This window comes from Podarcis liolepis (genome assembly GCF_965112155.1).
Source record: "Podarcis liolepis genome assembly, chromosome: 1".
Classification (NCBI taxonomy): domain Eukaryota; kingdom Metazoa; phylum Chordata; class Lepidosauria; order Squamata; family Lacertidae; genus Podarcis; species Podarcis liolepis.
Genome location: NC_139554.1, coordinates 38,761,330 through 38,781,514, shown reverse-complemented (window position 1 = coordinate 38,781,514; position 20,185 = coordinate 38,761,330). Strand labels below are relative to the sequence as shown.

At 44.7% G+C, this 20,185-nt stretch overlaps 1 protein-coding gene across 1 annotated transcript; it reads left to right on the top strand.

Moving 5' to 3' along the window:
* The first annotated feature begins 2,002 nt into the window (after positions 1–2,002).
* GJD2 (gap junction protein delta 2) lies at positions 2,003–8,936 on the top strand. Its single transcript, XM_083481912.1, has 2 exons — positions 2,003–2,299; positions 3,963–8,936. Exons 1-2 carry the CDS (start codon positions 2,229–2,231, stop codon positions 4,804–4,806), a joined length of 915 nt encoding a protein of 304 aa, XP_083338038.1. The 5' UTR covers positions 2,003–2,228; the 3' UTR covers positions 4,807–8,936.
* Positions 8,937–20,185: the final 11,249 nt, after the last annotated feature.

The window sequence follows — 20,185 nt, the reverse complement described above, 5'->3', positions numbered from 1 at the left end:
AGCCAGAGCCAGAGGGAGATGGTAAACAAACTGAGATGTTGGCACCTCCTCCAGAGGAGGTGCAAGAAGCAACCACAGATCTTTTACACAGGTGATCTCTTGCTCACTCTGCGCAGCCTGCTGCGCCCTGTTGCCCATGCAGCCCAGCCCAGCCCAGGGAGGCAGAGGGTGTGAGCAAGTTGAACCTCCCAGAGGGAGAGGGAGGCAAACCGTGACTGATCCCTCCACCTGCCTGCAGCCAAGGCAGTTGCAGCTGGTGTCCACACCTGGACAGGTCGGTGGAGTCAGAAGCAATGACAGGCAATATCCCCATTCTTCTCCCTGCTGAATTCTACAAGGGGCAACACTGAGACTAAGGAGGAGGAAGCGGAGCAGCAGTGCCACTCCTTGGCCTGTTTGTAAGGAAGAAGACGGGCAATTGACTGAGATTGGTAAGGCAATGCCCCTATGTCCTAATGAGCCAGTCTCCATTATATTGGGTGAAAGATCAAGAGGTTTTTCCACAGGCATCTGGCTGGCCACTGTGGGAACACGCTGCTGGACCAGATGCTGGACCTTGGGCTTGATCCAGCTGCCTTATTCTCTTATGATGTTGAGGCTTCTCAAGCTCACCTGTGCTCTCCCTCTGGGTGGTGCAGAGAAGGCTCAGCGACATCCAGGCTGATTGGGCCATTCTTTGTAGCCACCAAAACTCAGTTCACATCCACACACGTTTAAAGTACCCTTACATCACTTTAACAGTCAGGGATTTTCCCCTTCCAGGAATCCTGAGAGCTGTAGTTTGTTAAGGGTACTGGGAACTGTAGCTCTGTGAGGGTCTCCTCCCAACTCTCAGTACCTATAACAAACTATGGAGCCCAGAATTCTTGGGGGGGGGGGGCGGGCGGCGCAGCATCTGTTAAAGACCGTTTAAAACGCATGGTGTGGACCTGCCCTCACTTGCCAGTTGCAGATGAGGTCGCACCCCCTCCAACCAAGTGGGGCCCAAGCTCTCCAGGCCCAGCTGTACCTCCTGAGTGGGCCTTCCTAGCTGCTGGGGCCTCAGCAGGTGTGCCCAGATGGTGCTGGCGACTGGCATTTCCACTTGGCAAGCCAGTCCCAGGGCAGGAGGGCTCCTTGCGCATTCAACGCGTGTCCTCTTCGGGTCTCCCTTTGCCAGAGCTGCTGCAGCGAAGAGCCAAGGAAGACCAAGGAAAGGATGGCGGCCTTTGCGCTCTTACCGTGCGAGAGGTTTCTCAAGCGCCCAGCCTGGGGAAGCAGAGGCGCCATTCTCCGCAGGGGGGGGGGCCTTCGGCGTCGAGGGCGCCCCCCGACCTGGTGTCCGGAGCAGCGATCGTCCCCAGCGGAGGTCCGTCCTGCTCGGCAACCGTGGGGAGGGAGGGGGGGTGTCAGCTCCTGATCTGCGGGGATCCGATGCCTCAGCCTTGCTTTCCCCTCCCTTCCGGCGCGAAGGAGGCTGCTGCGCCTTCGACTCGCCTCCTCTTCCCGTCTAGCTGGGTTGGCGACGAGCGAGGAAAGCGTCCCTCCTTCCCTCCCTCCCCACACGCCTTCCCTTGTCAAGGACGCGGCGCAGGCCAAGTCCCCGGGAAACAGCCCGGAAGAAAGGCAGGCGCCCGGATCCGGCCCCGGGGAGGCTGGCGAGGCGTCTCGGGATCCCCTGAGGCCCCAGTCCCCTCCGCGCCATTCATTACCTCCTCCTTGCTCCGTGGATGGCGAGGCGCGTCGTCGGGGGCCCCCATCCCTCTGCCCGTCCCCTCCCCAAAGGCGCAGCTCTCGTCGGGCGGCGGGGTGGGGAAGATGGGCGCCCACCCCACGCCACCCCGCCCGCTGGAAGGGTCCTCGGGGGCGGCGGCGGCGCTGTGTGGGGGTCGGCTTTGGCGATCCCTCTCGGGCTGTGGCGCCGCCGCTCGGCTGCTCCCCTCCAACCTGGCCGTGACGCAAGCAGAGCCTACTTAAAGGCGGCCGGGAGGCGGGCGGCGAGACACTGAAGGCGACCTCCGCCTGGGCTGCGCTGCGCCAGGCGATCGCCGCCCAGGCTGGCTCCCGGCAGCCGCCCCGCCTGCCAGGCAGCCCGCCCGGCCGTGGGGCAGCGTCCCTCCCTGCGCACGCCGGGCGGCTCGGGCCGGGAACGCGCGTCTCCGCCGCCGCCGCCGTGGCTGACGGAGCGCCGCCGCTGCCGCTCCTGCGCCGCCGCCGCTGCCCGAGCCTTCGCCTCCCGATGAACCGCGATGGGGGAATGGACCATCCTAGAGAGACTCCTCGAAGCCGCTGTCCAGCAGCACTCCACTATGATAGGGAGGTAAGCGGCCCGACGGCTCCCGGCGCGCCTCCCTCCCCGTCGCCCTCTTTGACCCTGCCGGGCTCCTGCGGCGGAGGGAGCTCCACGGGGACGCTGCGCTCCCTCGCGCGCTCCCTGCCCGCCATCCTAAATGCCATCGCCTTGGAAGGAAGTCCCCTGGATTCCTGCGGGACCGGCTTCCAGGAAGGGGGAGTTGGGGGGGAAAGAAGCCGCAGCCCAACCGGACACCTTGAAGCACCGGATTTCCCAGCAACCCCCATTCCCAACCCCCTTCGACATTCCCAATTATTTCTTTGGCAAACTTGCTACTGCACAGGACTGCGCTCTCTCCCCCTCCCCCCTCCCTCTAAACCGCTTCTCTGCTTTGTTTCAGAGTTCACTGCTAGTGCACGGGACTCTCTTAACCTTCGATATAATCCATCCCACCCCCCACCCCTCACTTCCCTTCCCACCCCCGTCGGCTTATTCATTAAAAAAGAAAAGCGAATGACTGAATGCACATTTAAAGGAGACAGTAGATGTGGATGATGTTTGCTGTTAGGTAGCATAATAGTAATAATAGTAATATTTAGAATGAGTCACTTTCAAAGAGTCATATTATTATCTAGCTGGTGATTGCAGCTGGCAAAATGCAAGGGTAAAGTAAGGACAAGTGAGCTCCCTTACCTTTGATTTGCTTCCCTCCTCTCATTTATGGTTTGATCAATATGCTGCATACCATAGAAAGTGGGAGAGGTGCCACTCTCTTTTATTTGACCGACATCTGTTTTCGGACACTTGAGGTACAGGAGAAAAACACGCACACAACTGGCTGCTTAGAACTGTCATTGTGGTTATAGATTCTCCCCTGTATAAGCCAAAGTAAGATTTGTGCTCAAATAAACCAAGCAAGCATTTCCTTCTGTTTGCTGTAAACATCCGTATGGATAAGTACATTGCTTAGGCAATCATTTTTTGTTTTTTTGTTTGGTCAAGCCACTCAAGAAAAGCTGAGAAGTTTGAGAAGGTTGAATGAGATACAAGATCAGCACTGGACAGCTCCCCATAATGATTAAAAATAGCCTGCGTTTTCTTAACCTCTTTAAGCTCAAAGAATATAAGAAATGCCATGCTGGATTTGATCGATGGTGCATCGGTTTGGTTATTTTATAAATTTGTGAATCATGTTCACTACTTTAAAAATGCCCAAATTAATGTAGAATAAAAATGATTCCTAAAAGCTAGTGCACAGCCATACAGAAAGTGTAAATAAAAATAGCAAAAAAAAGGGGGGGGATAACAAGTAATATCCTGGAGAGGTCTTTGCAAATAAAAATATTTACACTTGTTTGTGGGAAGAATATACAGAGGCAGATTGCTGAACCCCTTCTAGGGCATCAGCAACGCCTTCAGGGCATCTAATGCATATCTAATGGATATCTCTGACTGTGGCCAGACAGGAGCAAGTTGAGCAAGATTATGACACCCATCATGACTTTTATGGTTTTACCATATAATAATCACACTGTCTCTGAACACAGAAGTTGTGCTTCTGACTAGCTTGGCTAGTGGCCACCAGCAGAGCGATACTCCATTTATGTGCTTTCTTTAAAATAGTAGTGATTTTTTTCAGTATTCCTCTTCTGCCCTGTAAATGTGCACTCATCTAACCTTTGTTTTATAGGATTCTGCTGACCGTGGTGGTGATCTTCAGGATTCTTATTGTGGCCATTGTAGGAGAAACTGTGTACGACGATGAGCAGACTATGTTTGTGTGCAACACCTTGCAGCCAGGCTGCAACCAGGCATGTTATGACCAAGCATTTCCCATTTCTCACATCCGATACTGGGTATTTCAGATCATCATGGTGTGCACTCCTAGCCTCTGCTTTATAACATATTCTGTTCACCAATCTGCCAAGCAGAGGGAAAGGAGGTACTCCACTGTCTTCCTCACTTTGGACAGGGATCAGGACTCCATGAAGAGGGACGACAGCAAGAAGATCAAGAATACCATTGTCAATGGGGTGCTGCAGAACACAGAGAACTCCACCAAGGAGGCAGAACCTGACTGCTTGGAAGTAAAGGAAATTCCCAACCCAGCTATTAGAACCACCAAGTCAAAGATGAGGCGGCAAGAAGGCATCTCTAGGTTTTATATCATTCAGGTGGTCTTCAGAAATGCCCTGGAGATTGGGTTTTTAGTGGGACAGTATTTCCTGTATGGATTCAATGTCCCATCCATGTACGAATGTGACAGGTATCCTTGCATTAAGGAGGTGGAGTGTTACGTCTCCAGGCCCACTGAGAAGACAGTCTTCTTGGTCTTCATGTTTGCCGTGAGTGGCATTTGTGTGGTGCTCAATTTGGCCGAACTGAACCACTTGGGCTGGAGAAAGATCAAAATGGCAGTGAGGGGAGTGCAAGCGAAACGGAAATCCATTTATGAAATCAGAAACAAAGACCTGCCACGTATGAGTGTGCCTAACTTTGGCAGGACTCAGTCCAGTGACTCTGCTTACGTGTGAGGCTGTAGCAGAACCAGAAGACTTTGCTGGGGGATCGCTGACCATTAGCGTTAGGGAAAGGACATTGCTGAAGCAATCATTTCCTCAAACCACCAAGAAAGCCGTTAAGGTACTTGATCTGCACTTTCTAAACCAGATACAAAACTGTGTGCTAAATCAAAGACTGATGAAGAGAACAGCTATACAACAACTTCAATCTGGCCTTACAGCTCAGTTATCTCCTCCCCCGAGTGGTCCATTGCTGTTTGTTGACTGGAGCATCTTTTCAACCGTTGTGAGGACAAGAAAATGTTCCTAACTGATGGGAAATGTGTCTAGAATGTTATATTGAAAAATGGCAAGGGAGCCATTTCTCGAGGGAGGGTTTGGGGAGGGGGTCATAGCAATATTCAATTGCAAGCATGTCTATAAAAGCCGAGGGAGAGATTTGCACTGTCCAGGCATCTGACTGTAAAGCCTATTAGTACATCCATGAGCTTCATCTGATGGATGCCTGACTTTACATGGTCAGCATCACACAGTTGATTACTGTGTATGGTTAGCATTTTTCTATCCTTGTTTTTGTACAAAAACCAACAACACAAGAAACAGTAGTGCTGAAAATACTTTTGCCATTTATTTATTTTTTGTTTGCCTGCCTACTTACACCAGAGACCTTAATCATTATTATGCTAGTTGTGATCTACCAAATTCATAAACAAATAAATAAACCACAGCTCCCTGCTATATGCATACAAATGATTGATCTAAAGTTCAGCCAAGTTATGTATTTACCAACAGGTTGTGTGTTGTTGTTTTTTTTTGGACACATATACCAAAGGAGTAGAATTTATCGCTATTAACTGTGAATATATGTCACCGCCTCTTTGCTCTTATTTATATAAGTGCCATACTTGAAGTTAAAGAATTTAACTGTATTTAGTCAAAGGCTTGGCAAGGGATCCCAACTTGAAACCACAGGGTTTTATATCTACTTTTTATTTTAATCAAGCTTCCCCTTTCCTCTTTCCTTTAGTTACTGCAATGGTGTAAAAAAGCAGCTGATAACTATATTGATAATAAAATAATTGCCTTTTTGTAAAATAGAAAGTTAACTTTCTTTTATATATACATACTATATATAAATATATATTACTAGCATTGCATTGTTATATGAAGATGAAATTTATATGGATATCTATCTAGAACATAGGTATTATTATATTACAGCCTCTTTTATATTCATGGCCTGGATAATATCCAAAACATTTGGATATGAAACATTTATATGATTTTGGGTTGTTGTTTTTTACAATGACATGGTGCTATAGTAGGGCAATGAATTTGGATAAGTAGGAGATGCAGCATGATCCAGAAATGCAGGTTTTACTATTTGTGTGTATATGCATGTGTGTGTGAATATTATATATAATCTCTCTCTCTCTCTCCCCTTAACTTCCTTATCATTTTTCATAATGTGAGCCCTTCAGGGACAGAGAAGTATGCTTTTCAAGTATATAATTTCAACTACCTGGACGTTGACAGTGTTGTCTGCACGCACACACACACACACACACACACACACACAGTCACACACAAACAAAAATTGGTTAAAGCATTCAAGTACATAAACACATAGGAATTTGTTTTGGGAACCCAAAATGTCACTGAAACCAACTTTAAGTAGCCTGGAAAATTTAGATTACAGAAATCGTAATATTTCTAAGTATTGATTGCATTATGTTAAATCCCCTATATGTGAATGGGATCCCCTCCCCTGCTTTCACCAGGACTTTATAGGTCACGGAGGCCATCCCATAAACAATCTAATTGGATAAATTGGCACTTATTCAAGGCTCAGACCATTTTCACTGGGTTGTCTGTATGATCAAATGCATGGTGCATTGCAGTAACTGTGCATATCATCTGGATTTGAGATCCAATTCACAAATTGCCTGGAAGTTGGGAAAGGAGAAGGAGTGCCTCACACTTCTTGCCCCCCCCCTGCTTCTACTGTAATGTGTGAAGCGGGCACACATAATTCCCAGCCTTTCATACGAACTATCCCTGACACACCAGGCTTTCCATGACAGAAAACTTTTGAAATGCGAGTGAAATTGGTTTTAACCCACATCTAGGTTTCCTTCATATCCACATTAGTCTGCCATCCTAAAATCAGGCCCACCCCAGTCCATATCAAGGAATCTCCTCCTCTGGATTGGGGTGGGAGTAAAATCAGATTTGAATATGGATATGTCGTCTGCTTTCAATAGAATGTACATGCGGCCATTTCCATCCGCGTTTTGGTGCAACTAGCCATGTGTAACTAACTACACAGGGCTATTGTTTATTTATTTATACACTGTCTTTCCTTAAATGTTCAAGGCAACTTGAGCTGCATTGGGAAGCACAAAGGACAGGGATAACCAGTGGACTAGATTGGTCTTAAAAGCTCAGTGCACACTGAGCTTTGAACCAAGGTAATCCATAACTAACAGATAGGAAACTGTTAAGACTGAACACATTTTATTGTTATTGATGAAAACAAGGCTGTTTCCATTTTAGAATGGTATTCATTGTTCACTTCACATGGACATATGCTTGCCTGTTGAAACAGACAAGCTTTGGCAGTAAGTTTGCATTTATTTAAATGTACATTTCTTTGTAGACTTCTGAAGCAAAACCCCCTTGACCACTGTATTGTGCTTTACACTTGTAAAATCTGACCACCTTTCAGTGCAGAGATGTCATTGCTATTGTGAAAATGCTTGGAAAATTCAGGGCATGCCACTCAATGCCATAGTTGTTTACTGTAGGCAGCTACTTCTATCAGACTAAAGCTGTGAATGAAGTGCTGAAGTTGGATTCCAGTCCATGGAACAATGTCTGTGAGCAACTCATTCTTACTTCATTGAGGCTAATGTGGGAGCAGCAGTTGGTGGATTGAGTCTGAAATCGACAATCCTAAATACACTTGCTGGGATGTAACGCCAGGCTGGTTCACACATGTGTGTATGCCCCTTGGCTTTTCTACATGTGGACATTGTACACCTGAAGACTGGCTACTTATCAGTTTGGAAGCCGACTCCACTGAAAAGTGTTGTGCTTTGAAGTGGTATTAAAACGTCCCAGCAGCTGTGTTATGTTGTATGAACTATTCACGCATGCAAGCCAGTCAACAAGTGGTGCATGTGTGAATCAGGTCATCCGCTCTAATCAGCTTGTGCTACTTTCAAGAAAGTGCATTTAGGATTGCAGTGCCAATTTGCTGCTTAACCCTTTCTGTCTTTTATAAATAATGGTCATCATGAGGTTGCGTCAACATGTGAGGTAGAGGAAGGATATGGGCTGCTTTAAAACATGCCTTTTTCATTATCGTTTCATTAAAATGAATGGTTTTTAATTGATTATGGATCCCTCCCTCCATTTGAAAGTACTTGTGACTGTTTCAGTGCATACTCCTACTATCTAATAATATGTAACTGCAGAGCATGAATGTTATTTTTAGAAGGCAAACATGGCAGCTAAAGATCTCCATCGGTAGTATAACAAACTCCTAAAGAATATTTTTTTATACATAGGCAAATCTGATTTTCTTTTTATACACCACTGGGATAACCTTAAACAGCTCCTTTACATGGGAATTACATTATTGGTACTAGTAGTAATAGTAGTAGTAGCAGCAGCAGCAGTGGTAGTGGTAGTATTAACAGAAGCAACACTAGCCACAGTAATAGTGGTAGTAATAGTATTAGTAAAAATAATAAGTAAACTGTAATGCACAATAAACAATAGGCTGTGTAGAAAGAACCTACTTAAACTCACTGATGTCAGTGGCTAAATACCAATGGATTTCACTAGTTCTGGATCATGCTCAGCATAATTAAATGTGTACAGATTCCATAGTGTTAGGTCCATGTTTTAAGTTCTCGGTAGTATATGTAGAAAATAATGGTGAAGGCATGCCTTGAAACCTGTCAGACGATACATTTCAATGCTTTTAGTGAAAAGCACAAAAAGGGTAAATACTAAAAAGCAATGCCAGTGACTTTTATTTTTCACTACAGCAGCTTTTATATAGACGATGCACATCTTCTTTACTAGATTGGAAACATGCAAATGGATGGGAATAAAATGGAATATTAACATGAGCCAATTGTGCAAAAGTGTTTGCGTGCATGGAATACTACAGTATTGTTGTTCATGGAAACTCACAACCCCATAAATTTTGCTAAAAACTCCAATAAATACATATGTATATAACAAAAACAGAATCTTATTTCAGTGGCAGAATCAATAGCAAGTTGCAGCTGGGATTAGAAGCAGATTTGGAAATTCTGGGTTAAGCTAACCATGGTGGCCGTAAATACCCACATAACACCAACCGTGGTTAGTTTGGAAACTGTGATAGGAAGGGTGGGGTGCCTGTGTGGAAGGAAGGAGGAGGGAAGGAACACAAGGGGGGAAAGAGTTAGGGTATTAGGCTCTGTTACAGCTGCTTCAGCGCCAATTTTTGGAAGGTGCATATAAATCAGTACAACTTGCTTCCAAGTAAAGTTAACTCAAAAGTTTACCATACCAAACTACAATAAAATTGATCTATTCATTTTCCCCCTCCATTCATTACATTCAGTGTGACGTTCCCTGCTCTGAGGAGGCTTCATAATATAGCTTAATACAAATCTGTTCTAAGCAGATTTGATGCTATGCTTATGGTACATTTCTGTTGAATGAAAACCTTAAAATGTGTGCAGTGGGTGGGGGTGGAGAGGTTGCTTCTTGAACTAGAGAGGAGTTCAAATTTTAGATAAACATTTATTGTTTGATAAATGCTTGTGTTGTTTGTTTTAAAGCTAATTTTATTTGGGAACCTGTCAGGGATTTACTAATTTTGCCTTTAACTACAATTAAGTAGCATAAAGCAACAACAACAACAACAAAGCATTGCAATCTCATGCATTTATTATTCAATAATAGTACTGTGTTTTGAATTGGATGCTCTGAAAATTGGTCAGGATTGCAGAAAATGTATTAGGATGAAGGGTTATGATGAAAAGAAGATTAAGGAAATTTACAAAATATCAAAATGGGGAAAGAAGGATTTGCTGGTATTAAGGGGAAAAAAGGAAGAAAGAAAAGCAGACAGGATATGGGCTGACTTGTCTTTACAGTGTCCTTGCTTTCGTGACCTCCATCAAATTATCTGTGTTAGACATTGACCTGTGTCATAACAGACATTAGTGAGGAACTGTACAAGGATTCTTGTATTATCTCTAATGTAAGAAAAACTGTTTTGAATGTCATTTGGCAAAAGTTGTGCACATACTTCCCAGACAGGGCTGTATATTATATGGCATTATTGTCCGATTTGAGGCTGGGCAACTTGGGGCACTCCAGAGGTTGTTAAGGCTACAAGCTCCCTCCCATCATTTCTGACCATTGACCATGCTGTCTTGGGCTTGTGGGAAATGGAGTCCAACATCTGGAGGATCACAGGTTTCCAAACGCTGGTCTAGAGAGCCCTTAAGGCCACTTATAAAAACAAGTTCCCCCAAATGTGATTCTAGAATAGTGTTTCCCAAATTTGTTTCTCCTTTCCAGCTGTTTTTGTACTATAATTCCCTTCATCCCTGATCACTGGTCCTACCAGCTAGTGATGATGGGAGTTGTTGTCCAAAAACAGCTAGAGGCCCAAGTTTGGGAAACACTGTTCTAGAGGTTGAGGTCCAATGTGTCATGGAACATAGGAATCTGCCTTATTAGACCAATGGTCTAGCTAGCCCACAGTATTATCTGCAATGACTGGTAGTGTGTGGGGACCTTTGCAGGGAGGTGGGAATGCAGCACATCTCTTTGTCCTCTGCATACAGACACACATTGCTGCCCTACAGGATTCGTACACGTGAAAGCAGTCCACCCATGAACAGGAGTGAAGTTCCAGGTATAGTTAATTAACAATACGGTCTCAGGGCAGATTGCAGTAGGAAAACAGAATATACAAACAGAAAACAAGATAAAACCATTACTGCTAGAAAGCAAGAAAAACTGTTTCAGATAGAACCAAACAGTTTAAATTCGATAAAAGAGGTAGGTCCCATAAAACAAAATATCTTAATTGTTAAAGGCCAAGATGGAGAGGTGTATCTTCAGCATACGTCAGAAGTTGTACAAGGAAGATACTAAACACATCTCCATGGTGGAGGGAGTTCCACAATTTGGGGGCCGCCACAGAGAAAGCCCCCTCCCAGGCTGGCATTCCCACACTTCTGAGGGTGGTGGAGCCACCAAGAGATCCTCTGCAGATCTTAACACCCAAAAAGGTCCACATGGATGGAGACAGTCTTTCGGTTATTTGGGAACTAAGGGGACTGCTGCATTTGGTACCTGTTGAAGTTTCTGCATTGTCTGTAGAACACATTGTAATAGTCCCATCCAGTTGTGCTTTCCCTGCAAATTGTCATGAAGTGCGAAGCTTTGATATCTACCCCACTGAAGTGAGTAGCAGCCATTCAGTTATATGGGAGAAGTTCAAAATTGAAGGACACTACGAGGGCGAGGGACAACCTGTTCTCCTTGTAGTTCCATTGACCCTTGTACTTTAGAATCAATCCTACTCTTATTTACAGCTCTGCTGGATCCTGTTCCTTGGTCACTCTGCCTTCTCCAACCAGGTGTCCTCCAAAGGTTTTGGGCTACATCAGTCTTGGGATGATGTGAGCTGTAGTGCAAAACATCTGGAAGGCACTAGGTCTCAGAAGACTACACCAGAGTCTGAATGGGGAGTTTGGAAGAGTGGGGTGGGATTTTGCAAATTGGCTTCTACTGTTATCCTGTTCTTACTGACCGCTAAAGCAAACATTGTTACCTTTGCTAAGTGAAGTTCTGCATGTGATTAAATGCTTTAAATTCATCTTAACCATCACTTGGGGCATCCTGGTACAGTTCTTCTGTGCATGCAGGTTGCTTGAGTCACCTGGATTGATTTACTCTGCAGGCATTTTATGATGGACCTTTTTTCTGCCACCACAGGCCCAAGGGCATGTTATGATGGACTTCTGTAACTCCGAATGTACGTAATTTCCTTTGTTGAAAATCAGCTGCTGTGTGTGTGTGAGAGAGAGAAAGAGAGAGAGAGAGAGAGATAGATAGATAGATAGATAGATAGATAGATAGAGAGAGAGACAGACAGAGAGACAGAGAGAGACAGAGAGACAGATTGGAATTGTAGCCACAGTGCAGGGATAAGCCCTTTGTCCCTGCACCAGTTGCCTGATTTAAATCTCCTTTGAAGCTGCGATAAGCCACAGAAGAGAAAACCTAAAGGCACAATTGTTTGTCTGTGTGTTCCATCTTCTGCTGCTAATAGAAGCTTGTGGGGGGTGGGTGGGAGGTGATCTATATTGGGCATGGGGGAAAGCATAAGGCCCCTTTCTCCCTGTCACATACTCCAAATGCCTGACTGCATTTTAAAGAAGAGGTTTGTGTGGTGTGTTCCACTCATAAGATTCCAAACATCATCACCATTGTTATGAATGAATCACCTTTCTTCCAAAGGAGCACAAGAGAAGGTAAACAATGAATTCATCAATGAAAAAAACAACCCACATGCAAAACTAAATAAAATAAACACAGATTTACATATTACTGTCATGATCTACCATTTTGTGTAGTTGGGACCTATGTTTTGGACCACTTATGCTCAATCTGTGGAGAGTTGGTGGAGGGAGTCTCATATTTGTGCAGCGGCTTAGACTACAGGGCTTTGTGGTCTTTTCTAAGAGCATTCTGGTTCTGTAACTAAATCACAGAGCACCCAGACAGAAGAAAAGTTATTTTGTCATAAATCAGAAAGGAATGGCAACTGAAAGTTATGATCTTGGTAACACACGTGCTGGAGATAGATCCCCTCTTTTCCAGAAATACAAAACACATTTGCAAATCTGACAGTGATGCTTGGCATCATCTTGGGTACATGACATAGGTGCCAACTCCCTGGGTGCCTGAGCACTCACAAAATTCCCCATGAAGGGGCCAGGCACCCTCAAATTTTGGTGCCAGGGCCTTGCACCCATGGCCCTGGGCACCCATGGTCCCAGGGCCAAGCTGACACTCCTGGTACATGATGAAAACATTTATTGTGTTTTGGTGATTTCAGAGACACCAAAGTCTGTGCTGAGGTGTCTGTCTTTGTTGTTTATGATGGCATATCTGCATAGGAATTCCCCTGAATAGTTTTTTTTTATGCTACTTTTTATTGCTAGCAAACAGATGAAGGGCAAGCTTCAGTACATACAAAAGGCAGTGAGATTTCCACCCCACTCACATGGAAGCCCTTTGATGCAAGAGCTCCATGTCACATTGGCTTTGAAAGGCTAGGGAAAGGGAGCATTGCATTTGCAAGAGAAACAAATTCCTTGAAACCAGAGTAAGCACATATTTTCAAACATGAAGGATGGAACTTCAATGAAACCAATTTCGGTCTGTCTGATTCCCCTCCCTTGCAACTAATTAGATGTTCCTTAGCAATTTTATCTCTTAGGTTTTAAGGAAAGCGGGTCATATCTCACTTATCTTTAAGTGAAATTCTGTTTCAGAAGGAAGCAGAAACTGATAGGAAATGAAATCTGATGAGCAGAAGAGGATTAGCGTATAAAAGTGTTTACAATGATTTCAAAGCAATCCACAGTTTTAATCTAATATCTCTCTATATCTGCATCTATCAGACCTGTCAATGCTTAGATAACTTTGCTTACAAATGACGTTGCTGAGTGTTTATTGGTTATTTAGGATCAATGAAGTTCAAGAGATTATGTTGAATCCTGTTAGGTAGGACTGAGGAGTGGACATGGGATGATGTAGGTTACACTCTGACCATGCTGTGGTTCTGCATTGTATAGTTGTGTGTACGTATGTGTGTGTTTTAATTCCAGTGATTATAAGCCAGTGCAACCAGCTGGTTTACTAGTTTTTGTGTTAAATAGGGCTTAAATAATTATGCACAATATGACCAAATCTATGTGGCAATTTTTGTTTGCCTATTTTTAAAGCAGTTTCTATTTTTTTTGTAGGAAACTTGTATATCCATCTTTTAATTATGAAGAGTGCTTTATCTCATTCATGCTCACAATGAATCTGTGAGCTGATTCCCCCCCCCCTTGTTTTAAAGATATGGGGGGCAGGGAGAAGATCATGCTAAGCTAGGGTCTCTTGGCCTGCAATCACACCAAGCAGCACAAAGCAGGCTGGCAGGCAGACACAATGGCACCACCCCATTTCCTACAGTAGAGAAGGCAATTCCATGTGTTCCTTTGTAATCTTGGGCTTGCCACTTCCATTGATATGAATGGGAGCTTTAGCACATACAAAACGGTGGGTGCCTCAAAATATAGGACCACAGCACTGTGAAACATTCCACTTCTCTAGCCATTGGAAAAGGTGTAGAAAAGGTGAAGCAGAATGACCAGGGGGTGGAGCTCTACCCCATTATGAGGAAAGATTGCAGGGGTGGACTTTGGTAGTATGGCACCCTGCGTGAGGACAAAATTTGCCCCCCTTCCCCCCCCTTATTTTCACAATAATTCCTTTTGGTACTTTGAGTAGATGTCTTTTACCTTTCACCTTACCATATAAATATAATTTGTTGTTGTTGTTGTTTTGTGCCCCCTTGGCTCAGCCACCTCCTCTTCCCTGGTGGGGCAGGGATGCCATTTGTGGTTCACCTCAGGTGCCAAAATGTCTTGGGCTGGCCCCAGGTTAGGTGAACCCTGCCCAGTAAAACATGATGAAAGAATAGAGAAATAAGATGATAAAAGAAAATGAAAAAGACAAATGAATCCCCATGAAATGGGGTTACTTGCTTGCTATAGTTCACCAATCGCTTTGCAGGCAAGAGTAACCCCCACTGGAAAAAGAACAGGGTGAAATGGGTGTGTGTGTGTGGGCCAAGCTAGACAGAAATTCTGTGTGCACTTCAAAGCTCACAGAGGACTCTGTGTCTGGGTGACTGTACATTATTATCCAGTTTTCATGGATTCATCAGATCAGAGGACAGGAGGGTGTTAAGTTCAGCCAGGGCATGACCAGCCACCACAAGGCTTCTTTGGGTCAACGGACAGTGTCTAGGCCAAAGGGTGTCATGATAAGGGACAAAGGAGCAACTTTGCACTGTTGTCAATGCAGGAAGTAGCCTCAGCCAGTGGCATCTCTCTGGCAAATAATGTCAGTTTGCAGTAGAGTATCTTCCAAGAGTTATTTAAGGCAGTAACATAATATATTGTTTTTCCCCCCTCCATCCTGTCTCGTATCAATCAAACACATTACACAATTTGGAGCAGCGAACCTATGAGGAAATGTTGCAGCATTTGGGGCTTTTTCATTTAGAGGAAACGTGAGTGATCAAAGTTTATAAATTATACATGGCATGGAGGAAATAGATAGAGAACAGAATTCTGGACAAGATGAGCTAGTGGCCTGATCCATCTGGCTTGTATTATGCTCTTACGTTCTTAAGGCTGGTTCCACCGCTCTGGCTTCTACTTGGCGGGAGAGGGTATGCATTCTGCCTAGAGGAAGTACAGAGTGCAAATGTGATAAATGTGTATGACTTTTGTCCCATCAAACCTCCATATATGGTATGGTGTTTCAGTTTCTTTGGGAATCCAGGGCTTGAAGGCTGTCGATGCAAAACTTTGAAATGTTGCTTTCTTCTGTAAAGATGGCTAAATGTTGTTTGGAGAGATCCCCGGTCATGTAAAAATGCTTTCTGAGAAATTTAATTGATTTAATTAATATTTCAAACTCTTTGCATTAAAAATGAGGAATGAAGTATTTCTGTGGACCAGGCAGTCCAGCTGCTACTACTATCAATGTCACACATGGATTCAAATTGCTGGGCTGTGTGTTAAGTTGAATACAATTATTCCTTGATATTTCACTGTCAAGCTGATAATTTCCACTACAAATTAGTGCAATATTTCAAAATCAGTTAAAACTGATTAGGTTCAAAAGCTCCCCTGCCTTTTCTTGCAATGCCTCCCTCATGATAAGAATAAATGCCAGGGAATGACAACACTGGCAAAGGGCCACTAATAAGGGAATACAGGGAGTACGACTTTACAAGGGCCTTGCAGTTAAATTAGTACTTTTGAACATTTTGTGCATGACAGACTTTAGAATATTGTTAGTCTGCTGAAGTGCCCCTGTAAATTTCTTCTGCTAGATTTTATCCTTAAATAAGTATGAGGAAGGAGTGCTAAAGGAGGAAAAGGGGAAGGGGAAGGGGAAGGGGAAGGAGAAGGAGAAGGAGAAGGAGAAGGAGAAGGAGAAGGAGAAGGAGAAGGAGAAGAAGGAGAATTAAAAGAGTGGATTGTACACATTATGGAGACCAGCTAATGTTGTGTTCCAGTGATTTGTCTGGTGGGATGCAGCCACAATGCTAGCTTCTTGGCAGGTGTGTTGCTGCAGTTTGCCAGGAGGGACAGGTTGTGGGGAAGTCAGCATAGTAGGAGTGCAGTGGTGGAGCCAATGTGGTACTCCTGCTGGTGCACCCACACCACATCAACCTCCCCTCTGGCCGAACCCACTCAGTAAGTGTAGTGGCACACCTGCCCAGATTCTAGCAATCTATTTCCACCCTAGTGGGTGAGCTGCTTCTAGTTCTGATGTGTTTATACCAAGCACATGCCATTACATAGCTGTGGCTCTGGAACAGTGTAAAGTTTGGGACTGTAGCACAAAATGTGCTTTGTACATGGTGCTTGAAATAAGGAGCCTTGGTGTACCATATATTCTCAATGGAAGACTCATCTGTTTTTTTCTTAACCTCAGTAGTGTTAGTGAAACAAATCTGGTTCCATGTAGCCACCAGAATCTGTTGCTGAGAAGGCAATGCCGAGGTCCTCTGTTGCAACATTATTTTTACAGGCTTATTTTATCTTCTGCCATACAAATCACTGGGGTGAATGCACCCCTTTGACTTGTATGGGACAAAGGAAAATGGTATGGTGGCTACATCTCCAGTAGGTTTATTTGAGAGATCCTGCAAGAAATAAGAATTGATGTGTTCCAATATTCTTGTTCAGAGGCTAGACACCAAGAAATCTGAAATGACAGAGGCCTGTTGTAACCACTCCCTCATACATTCAGCTGATTGTTTAAAATTGCTTTATTAGTTATTAAAAGAAAAAAACAGTTAACAAAGAAAGAAGAAAAGAAGAGGAAAACCAAAGGATAAAACAGATTACATAAAGTAAATTGATTTCTTACAACACAATTTCAGTGTCAGGATTTACGATGTCTCTCTCACACCAAGACATGGCAAACTGGCAAGTTTATTACTCTTAGATTTATTTAGTAATTACACAGTAGTTTCAGTCCAAGCTCTCCTGGCTCAATCCTCTCCTGATGAGGCAGTTGGACCCACTGGGTGACTCTGCCATCGCCAGCAGGATATCCTCCACCTCCTGTTGGGCTGGCGTTGCGCCTGTATTCTACTCTTTCACCTACCAAGAGGAACAGCTTGCCCCCTCCTCCTCTTCTTTAGCTGAATCTAACAGCGGCTGTTCCTCTGAAGCAGGCTCTGTCCACCCTGTGCTGTATTGGGGATTTATAGCCTGCATTCCTGTAATGGGTTTGAGTTACTCGTGCATAAACTGTCCCCGTTAGGGAGCTTAATTGCCTGGGTTAAACCGTCCTGACTGCACAGCCCATCTCAGCGTGGCTGCCTCAGTCGCTAGCAGAATCTGTCTGTGGGCGTTTCTTAAACTTTTTCCAGCATAAAAGCTGTTTGACTCCCAGTCGTCTCCGCCTCTCACTGCGCGGGAGTCTTCTGCGCAGGGAGGGCGTGGGTAGTGGAGGACCAGTGCTCTCCTCACTGATGTCCAGGGAAGAATCCCAGAGCTCTCCCTCCACTCCCCCCATTTGCCCTCCTGGATCCCTGGTGTTACGCCGATTTCCTTCCCCCTCTACCAAGCTGCGTCTCCCCCTGGTGCTGGTACCTTCTCCTGCAGAATCGGGGAGCCTCTCCTTCGCCTTTCGCTCTGATGTCAGTTCCCTGACAATTCCTGAGTGGGAAGGGCTCACCTCACTCTCAATGTGGGAAGATATCAAGCCTCCACTCCCCTCAGCCGGCTACCCTTCTTCTCTGGAGTCTTCGCTGTCGCTTTGGAAAGGCACATTCCTGACATTCAGTTATGACTTCCAGTCACACTGTTGAGAGTCCTAAGTTTCTCCCCCCCCCGTCACTTTTCTTAAGACTCCAAATTTATACCATTCTGTTGATGTGCACACCATAATATGACCCTCAGCTCCTGTCTCTTGCCACTATTGACCATCTGAGGATCAATAGACAAGGAAGAGTCTGGCCTACTAACCAGTCATTATCTCTCTATTTCTGCAGGTTAGAGATGGGTATGGATTCTTATGTATCCAAAACAGCACTACCTCCACACAAGAGGGAAGTGTCAGCAAAAGTACAAAAAATATTTGGGGAGGGGAACCATAATGAGGAACAACCTGGAGTGGCTACTCATGTATCACCCCCCAAAGAGCAAATGCATCCCGTTTTTTATTTTTAAAAAAGGAGGGTGAAAGGAATCAGATTTGCACTGACACATGCATCCGATAATCTATGTGTAAAGATGCAAATTTAGACATACTCACTTTGGATTAATTAGAAACACAATGCATATCATAGTGGGGAAGACTATGGCAAAGCGTGTTCTCCAATAAATGAGAGCACGTGTTGCGGTGTGGGCCACCAGGCCAGGCCTCTTGTTGCCAGGCAGGTTAATAGTTGTTGCCTGGCATCATGATTGGGTAACCGGGTTGCTGGGGCAAATTATATGTTGCAAATTGGGTGGGTGGGACCATAGTCTTTAAATATTGGTGCACTCTGGTTTCTCTTTCTCTTTGCAGAGTGCATCGGATCACCCGCCCGCCCGCCCTCTTTCTGATTGACCTTGCTTTGCCTGTCATGGGGTCGTCTGCTTTGGAGCAGGGACCTAGTAGGAATTTTGCCATTTGGTGATTGGCTGTGCCATTTGGTTTTTGCCTACTACTCAGCAATTCGTCACAACTTGTAAGGTTGCAGTTAGGCATTGGTTATAATATGCTGGTGGTGGAGGGGTCCAGGCTGGGCCTGCCCCTCCTATTGCGCTGAAGGGAATTCCGTTAAAGGAATCCTGGGGCTTGCCATGATTTCGTCCAATCCCTGTTATGGGACCAGGGCCGCCCAATCCCTGTTATGGGAATCCTTGTTATAGGACCGGGCAGGCAAGCTTTCGGGGAGCTGCTTGGGTGAGCGGCGTGGGTCCGACGCTTAGCTCAAATGACCCCCAAGTTTGACTTTCTCTTCTACTGGCTACCGATCGGATCTCAGGATGTCAGTTCTGTCCCAGGCGGGGGGACAGCTAGTCATAACCAATGTCTAAACAACCACTCACTGATTTTGTATTTTAATAAAGTTGTGGCCAAAATAGTGCCCAAAAACCAAAACTAAAATTACGTGTTATGTGTGAAGTTATTTGAGGGGTGGCCTGGGGACCTACACACGCAAATGTGCTTCCTCAGCCCTGCTATCAAAGTGCTAAGGGGAGGGGAATGGGATGGAGTACAGTGCAGTACAAGAAGGCATGGCTGAGTGACTAGGACACAGAACAGGAGGACTGCAACACTGCAATCTTTTGCTGCAGACCCCAATTGTTTTCCACTAATATCTTTTTGTCCTTAAAAGCTCAATCCACAAAGCACTCACTCCTAATCCGCCTCACACCTGCTCTGCCTCAAATGAAGCCTTCTAAATGGAGCACACACACGGAAAGGTTGATCTTTAAAAAAATACTGTACAGATTATTTGCGAATTGTTCCTTTCAAGTGAAATTCTAATTTCTTTTTTGTGTCTTTTACCTAAATATAGCCTTTTCGCACTTAAGGATGAAGAACTCTCATCCTGATTAATGCACTTGGCTTCTCAGCAGGCTGAGTGTTAGTGGAAGGTGTTAGAAAGCTTAACGAATGTACACATGTGAGGGATGATGCCATGCTATGTTCATTACCACAGAGGAAAAGTGTCGCTTTAATATAATTCATGTTTTAGTTGAGAAAATGAGAAGAACCCTGTAAAAACTACTTAATTCACTGGTCTCAGAAAGAGGCTGCCTGTGAGTTAAAAAAATCAGCTTGTCTTAGTTTATTTCTGAATTGTTTTTACGACTTGTATGTATGTCGCCCCATAAAATATATGTACGTGCATGTTTGTTTGGTGTGTGTGTATCTATATCTATATCTACATAATAATAATAATAATAATAATAATAATAATAATAATAATAATAATAATAAATAATTATTTGTACCCCGCCCATCTGGCTGGGTTTCCCCAGCCACTCTGGGCGGCTTCCAC